At 37.7% G+C, this 20,142-nt stretch overlaps 1 protein-coding gene across 1 annotated transcript in view; it reads right to left on the bottom strand.

Annotated features, from left to right (window-relative positions):
• Window positions 1-321: 321 nt before the first annotated feature.
• Window positions 322-20,142, bottom strand: part of LOC140171709 (probable E3 ubiquitin-protein ligase HERC4) — a 79,201-nt gene continuing 59,380 nt past the window's right edge. The window contains exons 15-21 of the mRNA XM_072195007.1: window positions 17,578-17,793; window positions 14,566-14,661; window positions 12,957-13,075; window positions 7,226-7,423; window positions 5,682-5,865; window positions 2,643-2,745; window positions 322-753 (exon numbers count right to left, since the gene is read on the bottom strand). Coding sequence (XP_072051108.1) covers window positions 545-753; window positions 2,643-2,745; window positions 5,682-5,865; window positions 7,226-7,423; window positions 12,957-13,075; window positions 14,566-14,661; window positions 17,578-17,793 — 1,125 coding nt within the window. The 3' untranslated portion in view covers window positions 322-544. The remainder of the gene's footprint in view (window positions 754-2,642; window positions 2,746-5,681; window positions 5,866-7,225; window positions 7,424-12,956; window positions 13,076-14,565; window positions 14,662-17,577; window positions 17,794-20,142) is intronic.

Here is a 20,142-nt window from a genome sequence, read left to right as displayed (position 1 = left end):
AATAATATGTATGTAGCTGGAATGAAAAGCCAACGATCAATTGAATATACATTTTTTTCCCAAAAGACCTAGTTTTTTTGGGTGTTTTGGGGAAAATCCATATCTTCAATACGAAAGGTCATAATTTTCAATTGATCGTCGGCTTTTCATCCCAGTTACATAAACTTTAAGTACATATCATTAGGTTGATAAAGTTAAATAAATATAAATTTTTAATCATTTGCGATAAAATGTGTATTATAAAAAAAATTTCAAAAAATCATAATTATTTGATATCAGAAGGACATTCCTCGTATTAAGAATGCAATTCGATATGTCTGATGTGCTCTCAGGTCCCACCAAAAATACTGTCTAAATGCTCATACCCCACCCCTTAAGTTGCACAATCCCCACTACTTTATATCGAGGGTTTAGCGCAAGAAAGCCCTATCTGCAATAGCTGCCATGTGTAATCATTTTCAGACATGTACAACGTAGAATGCGCAAATTGTCAAATGTCTATAGAGCAGCTTCTTTCACTATCCCCTCGAATGAATACATGCCATTACACCAGGCCAAATCCATGGGAATGCTCGATGGCTTTAAGCAACTTGTTCTTCATATCGTCTTTGGATTTGTACATCGGCAAGTCCAGTAGATTGAAGCATGTATGCGCTACGGGGAAGAAGTGTGTGCCGCCCCTGTTTGGTTGTATGAGGACGTGTAGAGATTTCATGCCTTGGATGGGAATACGGTCACTCCCTGTCAAGAAAACTGAAAAGAAAGTAATGAAGAAAAAAAAACCAAAGGGCAAAGTCAATGCAGGGTAAACTTGAGATGCGTTCAATACCTTATGCTCCGGGAGCCTTATGGAATCATTACCACTAAAGCGATTATCAAACAAGCTATGCTCCAGGAGCACTACATGTGGAAGATATCCTCTAAATTGAATTGGTCAAACTTGCATCATCTAATCTTTTATTTATCATTCCTTCAGTGGCATAGTCAAGGGGAGGGAGGAGCAAGTCAAGCCCCCCCTCCCTCCATCACAAGTACTTTGCCCCTCTTGAATGCTGGCTTTACATTACATTACATACATTACATACAAGGCATTTATAGGGCGCCATTTCATAAAGACCACGGTGCCAAGATGGAACACAAAATATTTGAAAGGCAAAATAAAACAGCAAACTGAAACAAAGCCGCCAGATTATTGTGGGAACAGGAAGGTTTTGAGGCCTTTCTTGAAACTTGGCAGAGAAACAGCAGTACGGAGTTCAGATGGAAGTGAGTTCCAGAGTGCAGGTGCGGTGAGAGAAAAACTCTTGTCGAAAGCTGATTGCAGGCCTTTAGGGTTGAATTTTGGTACAGAGAGACGTGTAGTGTCTGTTGCAGAACGCAAGCCGAGATGAGTTTGGTTGTACAATGAAATTGATTCAATGAGATAATTTGGTCCATATCCATGCAGACATTTGAACACATAGAGCATGATCTTATATAAAATTCTCTGCTTCACAGGGAGCCAATGAAGTTCTTGCAAATACTGGCTGGCATGGTCATACTTAGAAGCAGAGAAAATTAATTTTGCACTCCAGTTCTGCAAGCGTTGTAATTTCATGATGTAAGTTGCATTAGTTCCTGCTAGTTGGCTGCCCTGATATTTAAAATTTTCACACCCTTTTTGTACCTTTTAGCCAATTTTTGGCCATATTTATTAAAGTTTTTCCCTTCTGAAAGTTGTCTTGCCCCTCCTCCCTCTGAAAGAATTCTGGCCATGCCACTGCATTCCTTTTAAAAATAGCTTATTCTATAATTGCTCAAGAGGTGAAATTTGTTTGGTTTTTGTTACTGTCCAAATCATTCAATAAACATTCTAAGATAGACAATTCAAACATTTGTGCTTGACAAATCCATTAAAGTGACTTGGTCCACTGCTTTTCCATGAGGCGGCTTGTTGACATTTCCGGAAGTGATGATGTTTTGTTTTGACCAGTGGATCGTGATACGTGATCGACAGAACGATACCTTTGTCGCGGTTGATTGCTTTGGCCCGCGAGAAATTTATCGTTTCTCTTGATCACGTATACGATCCACAGTGATCCACTGCTCAAAACAAAAACATCACTTCCAGGAAATGTCAACAAACCATTTCGCGGGAACAGCAGTGGACAAAGTCATTTGTGATCAAGCCATCAACCCCGATGGTGAAAGATAAAGTCGTGAGTACTCATTTAATGGATTTGTCAAGTAAAAATGTTTGAATTATTTATCTACAATCCTACATATGCATCTATTTACTGATTCCAGGATTGATTTGATAGAATAAGAATGGTACTCTTTACATTTTGGGTGAAAATATTGGGCTATTCCATTTAAAATCTACCCGCCCCCCCCCCCATGGAAGATTTTGGAAATATCTTCCTCAGGGGGAGTATGCATTTCAAATGCAATGAACACATTAGGCAGCTCAATTTGAATTTCATACCCCCTCTGAGAAAGATTCAATCTGAATCTTCCACCCAGGGAAGGCGAGTTTCAAACAAGAGCTACCAGATGCGTTCATTCCATTTGAAATTCATACTCCCTCTGTGGAAGATATTTCCAAAATCTTCCACAGGGGTAGTGTGGATTTTAAATGGAATAGCGCATTGTTATTGACTTACTCAGGAATTTCTTCTTCTGTTCCAGTGACATCTCCTTGAAGACTTGCCAGAAGAGAATGATAGTTGCATGGTTTTTGTAGTACTCTCCTTTGTAGTCCACTTGCTGTCAAGAATTATATACAAACAATTACTGAAGGGTTAGAGAATAATAGTTGCATGGTTTTTGTAGTACTCTCCTTTGTAGTCCACTTGCTGTCAAGAATTATATACAAACAATTACTGAAGGGTTAGAGAATAATAGTTGCATGGTTTTTGTAGTACTCTCCTTTGTAGTCCACTTGCTGTCAAGAATTATATATACAAACAATTAGGCTTAGAAAAAAAAAAGTTGACTTGCCCTTTGGGTGCCTGGGTCAGTCAGTTGGTCAATTTAAGTTTTTTTTTTATAATTTCTGCAAAATACGACATGATGCGTAATGCACTAACTTATTGTCCGTTTTCCTATACTAGCTGCAAAGTGTGTCTGTAATTGAAGCGTGACCTCAGCGCATGGCTCTGTGTTGTAGGTATAGGACACTTTCTTTATAACATTGTGGTGGTGTTATTTTTCATTCAATGCCTTAGATACTCAGATCATCATAGAGCATGTTTTCAATGTAGTCACAGGGTTTATATGAAACATGAAACTCAAACGCAGAAATCAAGTCAAAATTTGTTTATACTGCAGTTAAACATAAATAAAACAAATGTTTTAAAATTATAAACCAAAATATCAAATTATGATATTAAAAAAAAAAGAAAAAAAAGCTGACCCTGTTTTTCAGATTTTTGCGTCTTCGATAAGGGCAAGTCAACTTATTTTTTTAAGCCTTATTGAGTGGTTAGGGCCAGTAGGCAGAAAATGTCAAATGTTTATTGGGCAGCTAAGTTTCTGCTGCTGACTGTCATTTCTGTTATGTGACAATTTTATGTAACAATTAAGGACTTATTGACCCTAGATGTACTGTCATTTCAAAGTGAGGTTCTACTTGCAAAGTGTGAGTGGTATTGGTTACGCCTTTCATATGCATGCTTGACTTATGCCTACATGTATGCTTTGTAAAAGTATTCTGACGTTTTGCGTTTAAGGCGGGCATCTGATTGATAGCCTCATCCTCCACACTTTACCCCCATTAAAATGCAGATTTTGGTATCAGACGAAAGCTCATATTTATTTAGTATAATTTTAGGCCTGGAATATGTTTTGTTGGTTAGGCGGTATGAACAAAAACATGGTAATTTGTGGTACACTCCCACTTTAGTTATTTGTCAAAATGACGGCTGTGGCACATATGAACGACATTATTCACTTGTCATTTGTATGACCCACCATATGACCCCCGGGAATGGAGCGTCATTTGTCAAACCTGCGGCGGATTTGTCAAACCTGCGACGCACCCCAGCGTCCCAACAATGACGGACATTCACTTGCAATGACGGTACCTCACGTCAGTTTTGTGACGCACCATTTCCTGATTTTGACGAACCATGACTGTCCTATGACTCTCCTAAATCAAGCACACACGGTCGCCGACGTTGCAATTATTCTTTTTGCGGAAAAAAATCTAGAAACACCGCATTCTTTCGACTCGTTCCCAGTTTTACGATACTTGGCAGTCGGTTGCTGTTTGTCGTGCATGCAGAAGAATAGGGCCATACATTCTGGGGATGAGACTACTACCTACCAACCGATGCGACGCGACGCCATTGAATGGAAAGTTTTATGGTTTCTGCTCATATTTATTTAGTATAATTTTAGGCCTGGAATATGTTTTGTTGGTTAGGCGGTATGAACAAAAACATGGTAATTTGTGGTACACTCCCACTTTAGTTATTTGTCAAAATGACGGCTGTGGCACATATGAACGACATTATTCACTTGTCATTTGTATGACCCACCATATGACCCCCGGGAATGGAGCGTCATTTGTCAAACCTGCGGCGGATTTGTCAAACCTGCGACGCACCCCAGCGTCCCAACAATGACGGACATTCACTTGCAATGACGGTACCTCACGTCAGTTTTGTGACGCACCATTTCCTGATTTTGACGAACCATGACTGTCCTATGACTCTCCTAAATCAAGCACACACGGTCGCCGACGTTGCAATTATTCTTTTAGCGGAAAAAAATCTAGAAACACCGCATTCTTTCGACTCGTTCCCAGTTTTACGATACTTGGCAGTCGGTTGCTGTTTGTCGTGCATGCAGAAGAATAGGGCCATACATTCTGGGGATGAGACTACTACCTACCAACCGATGCGACGCGACGCCATTGAATGGAAAGTTTTATGGTTTCTGCTTCTGGAAGTTTTTGAAATATTTGTTGAAGACAGAAGAAGGTATGTACATCCGTATTAAAAAATGAAAGTATTTTAAATCCAGGTCTATTTTAAATACGTGAAAAGGAAAGTCTGTTGGGCCTGTAGAGAGTATTTGATGCGGCAATGATGCCGATGGATCACCACGTGTGTGCATCATCATGATCATTTCAGCGTCGACCGTGGCCTTTTTGACAGCGGGGATATCATGACGCACGTATGTAAATTGACTGACATTGACACACCCCATCGTCACAGTCGTGACGGACCAAAGGCTACAATGACGGTCCCCTTCGTCATTATCATGGTGGTAAATGACCCACCCATGACGCACCTTTCCCGGGGGTCGTATGGTGGGTCATACAACTGACAAGTGTATTATTGTGTATGCTTCATATCCCCTAAGGTATAGTCATACCAGTAAAGAATAGCAAAATAACTGGTAGGGTAGTATCAAGACATGGATTATACAGCTTACAGCATAAAGCTGTCTAATCCTTCAATGAAGTCTTGACAATAGGCTAATTTCATGTAAGCTTACATGAAGTATAGAGGTATCCATACACCCGCCGCGGAAGACATGACCTTAGACTCCCACACAGTTAGTATGAATTTCAAATAGGGTTACCTGTATGGGCGACTCCATTTGTAATCTACACCCCCTGTGTGGGACATTAATGTCATGTCTTCCATACAGAGTGTATGGATTTCAACTGGCATAGCCACAATGCAACTAACCTTCTCAAACTCCTCCCAGTCATAGTTCTCATCACCAATGACCATATCCATGAGTTCTTGTGGATGGAATAGATCCAGCACTCTGCCGCCGCATACATGTAAGAACCCCGAGCTGAAAGCACCGTACTGGTTGTGGACAGATTTATTCATAATGTAATCCAAGTAGGTGTCAGCATACTCCTGCCTGTGAATATAAAATTTGAGTATATGTAATGAAAAGAAGAAATGAAGAAAAAAAAGATGATACTTTGTATTACAGAGATTAGGCCCAATAAAATAAATTGTTTGGTTGTCCTTCCACTAGGTCGATCCTTTCTTTTTCATGGCTTTTCCTCCATTTTCCCTATAGTTTGAAAAATATACATTTTTGGACTGAATTTAAATGGAAATACTTCTTGTTTTTAATCAAAATGCATTTAATAAATAAAATGAGTGAATAACAAATATAAAATGTCCTTGATTCTGTCCAAATTTCTTCTAAAAAAGTGATTGAAAAAATACAACAAACAAACCACCCAAGATTTCTTATTTTTTGGGTCGGTCTCTGAGGGCAACCAAACATATTTTTTTATTTGGCCTTAGGCGATGAAAAAAAACCCAGTTCTACAGGCAGCCAGACCTTTCAAGTAGGTTGGTCATTTAGGTCCGTATGCACAATTTTTGTTACATTTCCGGATTTTTTTTATGGCCAAATTTCCGGATTTCCAGAAGATTTACATCCTTGATTTTTGGAACAAGCTTAGATATGCATGATCCGAAACCTGCTCATCCACACACCCAATGGCTGTTCCGACCTGGCATTATAAGATGCAACTGAGTGCGCCACTACTTGACAAATTACAGTCAACAAGTTCCACAATGCATCAGAAATTTCCTCATTAGAGGCTTCAAGCTGTTTATTTTAAACAAATTAAAAAAATTTGACAGGAAATTCTAATATAAAAGGTGACCCGATCTGATCCATTCAGGCCAAAGTCAAAAATTTTGAAAATTGAGTTACTACCATTACTAACTAGCTCAGTGCCTACACCTACTGATGTTGAATCCCCAGGTCTCCTGAATTCTTGGTTGCAAAGTTATGAACCTTTTCATGTGTCCATTTTCTTATTATTTTTTATATTGTTTGTTCCTCCTCACTTTTTACCTATATCTCAAGTTTCATTATAACCGACTTCAGCCTGATTGGGTCATAAGGGGTTCATTTCACTAAACTTTACGAAGCTTCGTAAGTCTCGAAATCGTTCGTAACTTACGAGTCGCAAGTTTCATTTCATTCAACTTATTTACGAACGGTACCCTTTGTAAGTAATAAGGATTTACTACAGGGACACTTCGTAAAGTTACGTTTAGTATTGGATATGAAGGGTTAAATGTTTAATGAAATGGACCCCCTGGTCACTAACTGAACTTATTTGGGATATTTTATCAGATGGGTTATGGACATCTTAGGTATTTTTCAGGCCGTCCAAGATCGCAATTGCTGTCCAAAAGACACATGGACAGGTTGCTGCTCCGCTTGCGAATACAACTATTCTTTTGCTTACTTATTTTGTGATGTGACTGGAATTGTAGCACCTCCTGCTTTGAGTTCTACTGTCTGCACCTCCCCAAACAACTCTTCTGATATCTGGTAGACTAAACCAAACACATCTTCTACATCATCTCCCTCATACTCTAGAAGACTATGGAGACTGGAACATACTACTGAGTCTAGCTGCTTGAGATCATCCAGTGTGGTAGTCCTGTGTATGTGATAGATATGAGTTTATATTAAATCATGATTATGTTATCTTCCTCATACTCTAGAAGACTATGGAGAGAGGAACATACTACTGAGTCTAGCTGCTTGAGATCATCCAGTGCGGTAGTCCTGTGTATGTAATAAATATGAGTTTATATTAAATCATGATTATGTTATCTCCCTCATACTCTAGAAGACTATGGAGAGAGGAACATACTACTGGGTCTAGCTGCTTGAGATCATCTAGTGTGGTAGTCCTGTGTATGTAATATATATGAGTTTATATTAAATCATGATTATGTTATCTTCCTCATACTCTAGAAGACTATGGAGAGAGGAACATACTACTGGGTCTAGCTGCTTGAGATCATCAGTGTGGTAGTCAGTGTGGTAGTCCTGTGTATGTGATAGATATGAGTTTATATTAAATCATGATTATGTTATCTCCCTCATACTCTAGAAGACTATGGAGAGAGGAACATACTACTGGGTCTAGCTGCTTGAGATCATCTAGTGTGGTAGTCCTGTGTATGTAATATATATGAGTTTATATTAAATCATGATTATGTTATCTCCCTCATACTCTAGAAGACTATGGAGACTGGAACATACTACTGGGTCTAGCTGCTTGAGATCATCCAGTGTGGTAGTCCTGTGCATGTGATAGATATGAGCTTATATTAAATCATGATTATGTTATCTTCCTCATACTCTAGAAGACTATGGAGAGAGGAACATACTACTGGGTCTAACTGCTTGAGATCATCCAGTGTGGTAGTCCTGTGTATGTGATAGATATGAGTTTATATTAAATCATGATTATGTTATCTTCCTCATACTCTAGAAGACTATGGAGACTGGAACATACTACTGGGTCTAGCTGCTTGAGATCATCCAGTGTGGTAGTCCTGTGTATGTGATAGATATGAGTTTATATTAAATCATGATTATGTTATCTTCCTCATACTCTAGAAGACTATGTAGAGAGGAACATACTACTGGGTCTAGCTGCTTGAGATCATCCAGTGTGGTAGTCCTGTGTATGTGATAGATATGAGTTTATATTAAATCATGATTATGTTATCTCCCTCATACTCTAGAAGACTATGGAGACTGGAACATACTACTGGGTCTAGCTGCTTGAGATCATCCAGTGTGGTAGTCCTGTGTATGTGACAGATATGAGTTTATATTAAATCACGATTATGTTATCTCCCTCATACTCTAGAAGACTATGGAGAGAGGAACATACTACTGGGACTAGCTGCTTAAGATCATCCAGTGTGGTAGTCCTGTGCATGTGATAGATATGAGTTTATATTAAATCATGATTACATCATCTCCCTCATACTCTAGAAGACTATGGAGAGAGGAACATACTACTGGGTCTAGCTGCTTGAGATCATCCAGTGTGGTAGTCCTGTGTATGTAATAGATATGAGTTTATATTAAATCATGATTACATCATCTCCCTCATACTCTAGAAGACTATGGAGAGAGGAACATACTACTGGGTCTAGCTGCTTGAGATCATCCAGTGTGGTAGTCCTGTGTATGTGACAGATATGAGTTTATATTAAATCATGATTATGTTATCTCCCTCATACTCTAGAAGACTATGGAGAGAGGAACATACTACTGGGTCTAACTGCTTGAGATCATCCAGTGTGGTAGTCCTGTGTATGTGACAGATATGAGTTTATATTAAATCATGATTATGTTATCTTCCTCATACTCTAGAAGACTATGGAGAGAGGAACATACTACTGGGACTAGCTGCTTGAGATCATCTAGTGTGGTAGTCCTGTGTATGTGACAGATATGAGTTTATATTAAATCATGATTATGTTATCTTCCTCATATTCTAGAAGACTATGGAGACTGGAACATACTACTGGGTCTAGCTGCTTGCGATCATCCAGTGTGGTAGTCCTGTGTAAGTGATAGACTGAGTTTATATCAAATCATGATTATGTTATCTTCCTCATACTCTAGAAGACTATGGAGAGAGGAACATACTACTAGGTCTAGCTGCTTGAGATCATCCAGTGTGGTAGTCCTGTGCATGTGATAGATATGAGTTTATATTAAATCATGATTATGTTATCTTCCTCATACTCTAGAAGACTATGGAGAGAGGAACATACTACTGAGTCTAGCTGCTTGAGATCATCCAGTGTGGTAGTCCTGTGTATGTGATAGATATGAGTTTATATTAAATCATTATTATGTTATCTTCCTCATACTCTAGAAGACTATGGAGAGAGGAACATAAATCCTATCTCTTATTCTAATTCTTATTCAGTTTAAGTATTTTTTGTAAGAAAAAACTGCTTTATTCCAGAAAAAAAGGAAACTTTTGTGAGGACATCCCTGTTGTTTTAAATGAATGAAACCATTATAAACATCTAAGCTGCCAAACCATGTTCTTATAATTAGTTTGTGCATGTGTAATATGTGAACGCATTATCATGCGATTATTGAGGATCAACAAGCGTGTTGCACATACGCTTTATATCACTATCCACTATTGTGTGATATTATACACTCGAAAACCAATCAAATTACATGGAATTCTTTACAAGCCACACCCACTTTATATAAGAATTGACATTGTACGTAACTTTAAACAAAATCCATACATCTATATATCCTAAACTAATCTGGTCACCCCCTTTAAATGACTGTCTATATGCCTTTAATTCTAACATCCAGAACTTTGCTAAAAAGTTTAACTTATGAAAGTACTTAAACTGATGACTTTTCAATGCGGCATGTCTGCTTGTTACCAGGGTTCACCCATTTTTGCAATTTACTTTCTCTACCCTATCTGATTTGTCTCTGTTATTCAATTTTTCTCCGCATAATTCATATTTCAGCCAAGTTTCAGCAAAATATACAGTTTTACTGCTTACTTCAGGTTATTTTGCTGTCAAAAAAGGAAAGGAAAGCCTTGATATGTATAATATAAACCTAAGTCTTAATTAGGCTATTATGTTTATTTGCTATTTTTTCCGTACAATTTGCATTTTTATGTAAAATTTGCATTTTTTTCTGCACAAATTATTCGCTCCTGTCTATATATACAGCAGGCTAGTTCAACAAGTCAACTGAAACATGACCCACAAAATTGTAATCACCACCTCACAACTTGGTAACCAATTATACTTTAACGGACGACATTGTTGATCGACAAAATAGACAAGAGATATATGACCTGTATGTTATCATTATAGCAGGGTTGATCACAATCTCTTGTTTTTGAAATTGGTGTTACATGTAATACAATATGATGCTTCATCCTCTGTCTCTCAAAATGGCATTAGCTTAATCACTTCACTTTGCAACTACTGTTCAACCTTATTTGAAATTGTTTTATTTTTTGGTTTTCTTTCAGTTTCCATTCTGGGTAACACTGAGTGAAAAAGGCCAAACTCCATTGAATCATGTTAAACCTTGTGATCCATGTTACCCCATATGGCAAACTATTCATCAATTAAAATATTGCTCCAAACAAAACAATTTGAGACCAATTTAATCAAAATTGGAGCATTTTTTAATTTTCTGTATGTTGTATGCCATATTTAAGTACAAAATTCTGACAATATATCCCATCAGTAGACTATTCTATGGCTCCAGAATACACCACATTTCGCCATACTGCATTCTAGAAACGCTTGCTATTAGAATAAGAACAATTTTAATGCTAAATTATTGCACATTCTAGGGAAGCGTGGTTACCGTTTTGAAATAACCGAGTGAGAAGGTTTTCAAGAAAATATTTTTCCTGTCAAAATTGAAGCATCCTCTGTATAAAAGAAAATATGAATATTAACTGCACATCATATATAACGATTCGTGATACCCAATTGTGGCACATTTGAGGTCGCTATTTACTGAGGCAGAGAATTTTATTTCAATTTTATATACGCCAAAATATTTTTTAATTGAGCAAGAATAAGGATAGAAAAACGTTGAAAATTCTATGTATAAATAACATTAGACCCGGCAAAAGATTACTGTTTCGTTTTTATGGTAATCTAATCTTTTATTTCCTGAAGAAACATTTGGGGTCTAAAATGGATTTTTTATGTAATTGAAAAAATCATCAAACGTGTATACTAGAAAAATGGTAGGTTCCTCTATAGTATTTTACTGACCATGGAAATGTACTGACACCGTGCGAGCACATGTCAAAATCGATATAATGTATTGTCCATATAGACACGCATTTATCATGTTTTATTGTCGGATTAACAACAATTGAGCGCTATTAATACACATTAATGTTTTTAGGCAAATAAAATTCCAAAATATGGTACGTTTTCTGCTTTTGCTTGTCACGTGGTAGGCCTATATTTAAGTTGCGATTATATCTTCAAATAAGTTTCATAACAGATTCCATCAAGACAAGTGGCCGAGTGGTCTAAGGCGCTAGGCTCATAGAGCATATCCAAAGCGGCGTGGTGCGCCGTGAGTTCGAACCCCGCTTCTGCCAAACTTTAAACGAAGTAAAATTAAAATTTTTTTTTTTTTTAAATTTCATATTGGGGAAATGTGACTGGGAGAATTTATGTATGGCGTGGAGTGGTGTGGCTCCAGAATGTAATTCAATGGTATTTTGGCAGCCATTTTGCAAACCGCCATCTAGCAGGAGTTTCACACATTACCCTGAGATTGAACTCTGAAATTCTTATTCATTGTAAAAAAGAACAAAGTTCAGTCATTATCCTATCAGTGGACTATTATAGCTCTGGAATATAATAAGAAAACAAATTTTATTAATACTACCCTTTTTTGCTATAATGATAATGACACAATGTCATGATAATTATAACTTCTGCCAGGCACAACTGACCCGGTGAAGGGAGTCGCTGTAGATAGCTGGTCAGGGTATTTTTACAGGACAGGCCAGCGTATCCAATAATCAGGCTTATTGGAACCGACTGTAACAAGATCTTTTATCATGGTTCATCTGCCCCCGGGAGAGTGGATTTTTCTGACCAAATCGAGCAATAAAGGACAACTCCCATAGGCTAGTGAAGCCTATAAGGCTTATTGACCACAATCTATTTTGTGATGTTTCCTAGGTAACAAAACATTGTAGATAGTGATAACTATTCCTTATTTGACTTGTTTTCACATGATGAGTTCTTTGAAATCAGAGCACTTTATCATTTTTGATATGTGTATGGCAAAAAAGAAGAAGACCTTTTTGCTTATAACTCAAGAACGTTATGTCACAGGTAGGCCAAACTATACTTTTTCTGAATCCTTGAGACAAGAGGAATACTTTGGTGTGGTTTAAATTCAAATTTGAGCAAGTTTTACATTTGACCCCTATGTTGACCTTTACTTGACCCTTGCGTGTAAATCCCATTTCGGAAAATCCAATAAATCTTTGCGTGTAGACTGAGATGTCGTCATTTGACGTCACGCCGGTGTACACATCGTATAGCGAACATCATTGCTGCGCATTTCAAAGCTATTTGCAATGGATTATGGGAAGCGTAAATCCTCCGAGTTTCACCTACCTTTTGAGTAACTTCTTGTATAGAGCCAAAGGAAATGGCAGTGTAACTATGATATGGTTGTAGATGGCTAGCCCACAGATGATACCCACCAAACCAAACATCAACGGGTCTTCAAATGACTGCAAAAAATAAAAAGATCATGTTGTACTGTGGTAAATGAGCTGTACCGTGTCAAAATGTGTTATAATTGTACAAAAGTTGCTGCCATCCATTGCAAACACACATAAATTACTCATTTTGCAATTACCGTATTCGTCCAAGTATAGTCCCACGTTCGAGTATAGTCCCACTCCCCATTTTTAGAAAAATTCCAGAAATTGTAAAAAAAAAAAAAAAAAAAAAAAAAAAATTTTACAGGATGGATGGACTGCTCTAATGCTAGGATCTCGTTATCTCATTAATAGTTTATGACATGAATACAAATTATCAATTTTCATATTAAAAACACAAACAATCATGTAATTTTATTTTTTTAGGTCAATCATGAATGATCCTAGCATTTAGGTCTAAGTCCGGGGACACTCCAAAACCGAAAAAATAAATAACTTAAAAAACCCCTTTTTTTTTTATATTCGAGTATAATCCCACCCCCCAATTTTGAAAAATGTTCACCTAAAAAACGGGCAGGACTATACTCGGACGAATACGATACATTTTTTACAACTTTGCTGACAATGGGTGGACAATATTATTTTTGTGTCTTTAAACTACAAATAAGCACTGAGCAAATAAAGAGCATGTACATGTAGAATTGATGAAACAACTACCATATTAGGCATAACATCTACTTTTGTCCTATAGCTCAATCGGTTCCCCGATAGGTACCAGAAAATTTATGTCTCAAAGCCCATGTGCGTGTTTTTCTTAGCACGTCCATGTCAGCTGAAACAGCAAATTCATTTTTTATTTTTTCAAAAAGTTTTTTCTTTTAGTTTTTTGCCGTAAAATCATGAAATTCTGAGACAAATTTGGAAGAAGAGTATCGATTTTAGGTATAAAACAATTGATGTTTGTACTTCAATTGTGTTTAATCAACCACAATTTCATACTGTGTAATTTTGAACACTCGAAAATGACATCTTAGTTCAGAATTTTGTTTTAAAAAATCTATAAAAAAAAAATCTTAAAAAAAAAACACCTCATTCCGCATTCGTTTTTGAAACTGCCATGGGCTTTGAGACATAACATTATTTTTTAGCCTAATGCTATCCAAATGTTAATTGTTATGCTTGATACAATTTATTACATCACCAGAGTGTATAGATTGAGTTGACTTCTGACGTCAATGCCTGGCAGCATGAGCACGCATCATCACAATTTCCATTGTTTTTTGCCTGGCAGTATGCGTGCGCATCATATTTTGTTCAGGGCTCGTGTTTTTAAAACTCCCGCCACATCACAACAAGGCTAATGAACAGTGTAGTGGTTGCATGGGGTTCACTCAAGCATAACGATATACCAGTCCCTTGCCTTTGTTGATAAACACTGGGGTCAACTCATCTATAAGAAAGGATAATCTGTACCGAACTGGGCACAGATAGTGCTGTAGGACCAAATTAGATTGTGGTGCTTTATTGCTTTGAAGAAGAAAATTTTTTTGTCATCTTACCTTTCCATTAAACCATATGTTCCTGGTCTCTTGGTAATATTTAAACATACCATACTTAGGATCCAGAATCTCCTTCAGAATAAGCATGAAGAACTCCTGTTGAAGGAAAATAACATATGCTGTAATACATATGACATTTAGGGATTCAATCACGTTTCACCGTTGTTCATCTCGGATTAACAACAATGCACCCGTGTCGTCTGTGTGGTTTATTTTGCGCAAAGTAAACCAATCATTCAATCATCACACAATCATAACAAGAAACTGTTAATCTGTTTGGCCGATTAGGCATTGGAGCTTCATTTGGCACTCATTAAGGGAGAACAAAGCCTGCAGTAACAGTTTTGCAGTTTTACAGGCTACCATATCCAATCACCATACAAAGTTTGAAGTTAGGGCCCCCCCCCAAAAAAATTGTTTGCTTGTCATCCACTGATCGACCCTAATCTGGAAAAAAGTTATTTTTTGTTTTACTGTACTAACGAATAACGACCCTAATTTTGGAAATTCTTGAAAAGTTTTTTTTCCTTTCAACATTTTTGACATCCTGAAAAGTTTTTTTTACAGTTTCTACATACTTCTCATCATCATCATCAGTCGGCTGCGGAGCAGGCGACTACAAGCTTTCTCCAACTATTGCAATCTTGAGCAAGTGAAACAATTTTGTTTGGCTGCAGCATCCTTTTATCATCTCCCAGGAGGTGCTGGACATACTGTAAGTACAGTGTGCGTGGCCGTCCTGGTTTCCTCTTCCCATGTGGTGGAATATAAAGGGCATATTCTTTCACAGGCTCGTCATCTTCAAGATACAGTATATGGCCGAGAAATTTGAGTTGATGAATCTTGACTCTGGCAACCAGTGGAGTGGTGTTGGTCAGATTGTAGATGGTTTCATTTGGAATCCGATCCACACGCTTGATGTTTAACATGACTCTGTAGCAAGATGTTGCAAAGGCATTGATCTTGTTTTCCATGTCCTTGGTGGTTACCCATGACTCGCATCCATACAGAAAGACAGTAACACAAGTTGTCTCAAACAGCTTGATTTTTGTTTCACTTGGCAGGGATGGGCTTCTCCAAAGGCATTCCAGTTTCCAGAAAGCTGCCCTGGCTAGTGCTTTTCTTCTTTCTAGGTCTCCAGCACTAGAGCCCATCTTGGAACCCAAGTACTTGAAGTCTGTGACATGGTTTTAAAAACATGAATGAAGTGGTATACAGTACAGAATTATCCCAATTCACAACTATTTGGGCTATTTATTAAGCTAATTAAAGGCATACAGTCATATTTTGGCTATGACCTTTAAAATTAAAAAAAAAAAAATTCCAGATCGACAGACCCAATTCTTAAAAAGTTGTAGAGGACAAGCAAACTATCTGGGTTTTTTTTTGGGGGGCTTACTGTGATTAAGCTGCACAGAGTGGATTAACATTCAAAATATGCAAATAACATGACACACAACTATACAGCACATCAGGCCACCATATCCAATCACCATACCAAGTTTGAAAATACCAACTATAAAAATAATATCAATAATTTATACTGTAACTTGTAATAATTTTTGCATTATTAATTGCTATTATAAATAATCTTGCTATTTACTGATACTACAATTGTTTCCTAATATATATATTTATGTTTATAATGTACTAGGCGGTTACCCGTATTTCGCGGTTCTCGGCTGTCATAGTTATTGGCTTCTCAACCGTAGGTCTGACAAAAAGGTCAAAATGGAACTTTTGTTTGTTAGTCCAATTTCCACCAACCCACCAAGTATGAGCTCCATAGGCAATTTGAAATTTTGACCTTTTTGACCTTTGACCTCTTAACCGTAGGTCTGAAGAAAAGATCACCGTGGAAACTTTTGTTTGTTAGTCCAAGGTGCACCCACCCACAAAGTTTGAGTTCCAGAAGGGCAATTTGAAATTTTGACCTTTCTTGACCTATGACCGCTTAACCGTAGGTCTGACGAAAAGGTCGCCGTGGAAACTTTTGTTTGTTAGTCCAAGGTCCTCCTACCAAGTTTGAGCTCAATGGGAGCAATTTGAAATTGTTACCTTTCTTGACCTATGACCTCTTAACCGTAGGTATGATGAAAAGGTCACTGTGGAAACTTTTGTTTGTTAGTCCAAGGTCCACCCACCCCCAAGTTTGAGCTCCATATGGGCATTTTGAAAAAGTTTACCTTTCTTGACCTATGACCTCTTAACCGTAGATATGATGAAAAGGTCACCGTGGAAACTTTTGTTTGTTAGTCCAAGGTCCACCCACCCACCAAATTTGAGCTCCATAGGAGCAATTTGAATTGTTACCTTTCTTGACCTATGACCTCTTAACCGTGGGTCTGACAAAAAGGTCATTGTGGAAACTTTTATTTGTTATTCCAAGTTCCATCCACCCACCAAGTTTGAGCTTCATAGGGGCAGTTTGAAATTTTTACCTTTCTTGACCTTTGACCTCTTAACCGTTGGTCTGACGAAAAGGTCACCGTGGAAACTTTTGTTTGATAGTCCAAGGTCAACACAATGGCACGGCTAGATTTGACATTTAAAGTATTTGAAATTAGACTTCAATTGAACTTGACCCCGTCCTTGACCTTTGACCTTAAAAAATATATACTCGTTCTTACTCATACCAAGCTGCACCCACCCACCAAGTTTGAGCCCCGTGCGACCTACGGTGGCCTCACATTAGCAGTCACAGACAGACAAACAGATCTACAGACAAACAGAGAATAGCGTATTATTATATAGATTTGATGATATTTTTTGATGAATAAAATATGAATGAATGAATGAATGAATGAAGGTGATCGGTTATTGCACTGGAGCTGTACAGTGGATTAATGAATTTGCTTCCGCCCGGACAGCCAAGCAGCCAGCCAGCCAAACAGGCAGCCAGTCAGCCAAACAGACTGACAACCATTTGGATGATAACATAAGCCCCACAGATGTGTGGGGGCCAAAAAGGGTAGCAGGGCCACGCAGCCCATTTGTGCTCCCATACCTTACCTTTTTGACACCTCCAGCATCGACAGCTTCCTCACCCACAAAGACAATTCTGAGCGGCTTCTTGAAATCCGCACTGCCCTGTTTAGCCAGCTGGTCTAAAGTACTGCGTACGATATTATCTCTGGCGATAATGAGCACTAGACACGGGTCGACTGGATTGATTGTTTGACCAAGTAAATGCCTCACGTTTCGGCGCTGCACATCCTCAATGGCACTCTAGTATGAATATGAAGAAAAAGGGTATGATTAAGGGTTAGACAAAGCTTGTGGTTTGACTTGCCATCATAAATATAATTAATTATTTAAACCTATAATGATTTCAACACAAAATAAGACGTACCTCTAATTTTCGGTCACAACTTTGACATCCATCAGGAGACTGCTAACCCAAGTTCGGGATCAGTGACGTTTTGGACACTTGACCCCAAAACTTGATCGTATACTCTCTTTTACTTTTATGTCAAGCATTATCTTAGACACTAACAGCTGAAATCGAAGCGATACCACTGACAAAACTTCGTCCAGGCACAAATGACCTGGCGAAGTGGGTTGCCGTAGATCAGACTTTTTTTTGTCCTGGGGAGATTTGAACCCGGAACCGCTTGCACCCATGGCAAAGACCTTGTATGGTTAAATCCAGTGTGCCATGCTGCTCCCCTTTAATCTAGTAGTCAAATTAGCTCTAGTGTGCCATGCTGCTCCCCTTTAATCTAGTAGTCAAATAAGCTCAATTGGTAAGGTATTTGACTCTGGTGCATAGTGTTTGAAGATGCGAGTTTGAGCCCTGATGCAGTCTCTGTTCTTGTGAATAATTGAACTACTTGAAATTTCAAGAAGGCAAGAAGCTAACTGCTTGTTTGTCTCGGTAACCCGTACGAGATCTCGGAGAGCTGATCCTGGTTGCAATGCTTGTGGTATGTATATAGCTTCTTAGCTTCAAGTCCTTGATTGTTGCTATATGGGATTATATGATGTGTCTTGGGTCATAGTGGTCAGTGGATTCCTGTAAAGTGTGCTGAGGCTTGTGGGTTTATGCCTAGGTGTGAGTAGCACACTATTAATCACTGCCCTTTTTTAAATGGTTTGAGTACAGTGGAAAAGGAAAAAAAAAACAAGTATCCATGTGCGTTCAAAGCACCTCAAGAGAAAGGCGTGGGGTCCTTACGAGTGCACACCAGTACATAGGAATCTCCTATACCCTTTCAGTGTTTTGAAAAATGGTTAAGTGACATAGAAAATAAAGTGATACATTAGAAAAGGACTAAATCCCAACTATTAGGACCTGATTCATATTTAATCCTCATTTAGACCTGGGAAATAGATTGTCTATGAAAAATGAGCAGGCAATTTAGGAAGCTCCTGGTTTCTGGTACAGTTTGAGGGCATTTTTACACATAAATTAACAGTTACAACTTGGAAAATTTACCTACCAACAAATTCAATGGTTATTTGTGCGTATTTCACCATAAATATATCAGCCATGATATAACCTCTCTTAATTCCTGTGATTTTTAGTAAATATATCATCACACTTTCGATGGATGGTTCAGATTGAAAATATACTGTGCCCAAAAATTATCTGAATACTTCAAAACAAAAGTCGTTTCTTAAGACAATAAAACTAAATTACAAAATAAAGTAGTCGATAGAGAATTTTGTTCTGTGTATTTTGAAACCTAATTAGGTACAATACGACTTATTTTCCTAGCTTATAGCAATTTGAATAAAAAGAGAGCTTTTGAAAGTGACAAAATTTGCGTTGAAACATGGGCTACGAAAAATGTGTCTATGTTTTAAAATTTCATAAAAAGTTTTAGAGTTATGGTAAAAAAGTCTTGGGGGAGCTTAGTAGAACTTATGAACCCTTTATATGATAAGATGGACACTTTAGTTGATTGTATCTCACATATAAAATTTCAGTTACTGTAATCATTCCATTTGCCGCTCATGCCCCAATAAGTGTCCACCCAGTGACTTTACAACAAGCAAACTGTGATATTAGTCAATTAACTGCCCATGCAAATCTGAATCATGGTCCGAAAACATATGACACTGATGATGATGAATATTTAAGGCCTTTTATGTATTGTAAGCCCCGCCCCCAAAAAAAAAAAGCACCCACCCAAAATGACATTGTTAAGAGCCCTGGTGGTTAATGGAACAAATATGGTACTTTTAATTTCCATGCACTCATAACAGGTACTTACTCGATTAAAGCCCTAAAATGTATGATTTCCTTCAAATTTTAAATTTGTTATTCTATACTCAAAATGCTGATATAATACTAGTAATAATTGTTGGGAAGGGGTTCTGTCCATTTTGAGCTAAAATAACAAGGTAGAGTGAAAGAAACCTTACTGGTTGTTGTGGCTGTTTAACATGTAGTTCTCTTGGAGGACATAAAGTCATAATTTCTTGAATTTATGACTTTATGTCAATCTTTACTCTGTTGACCTATAAACACAACCAATTTGGCTGAGTCCATTTAGGTGCAAGTTGGAACATATGTAAACATTACAAATATGCCAAAAAATCAGGTTTGAAAAAGAAATTAACCAATTTCAT

The sequence above is a fragment of the Amphiura filiformis genome, chromosome 15, assembly GCF_039555335.1.
Source record: "Amphiura filiformis chromosome 15, Afil_fr2py, whole genome shotgun sequence".
NCBI classification, from domain to species: domain Eukaryota; kingdom Metazoa; phylum Echinodermata; class Ophiuroidea; order Amphilepidida; family Amphiuridae; genus Amphiura; species Amphiura filiformis.
Note: the sequence above shows the minus strand (reverse complement) of the source record. Positions and strands in the feature narration are given on the sequence as shown.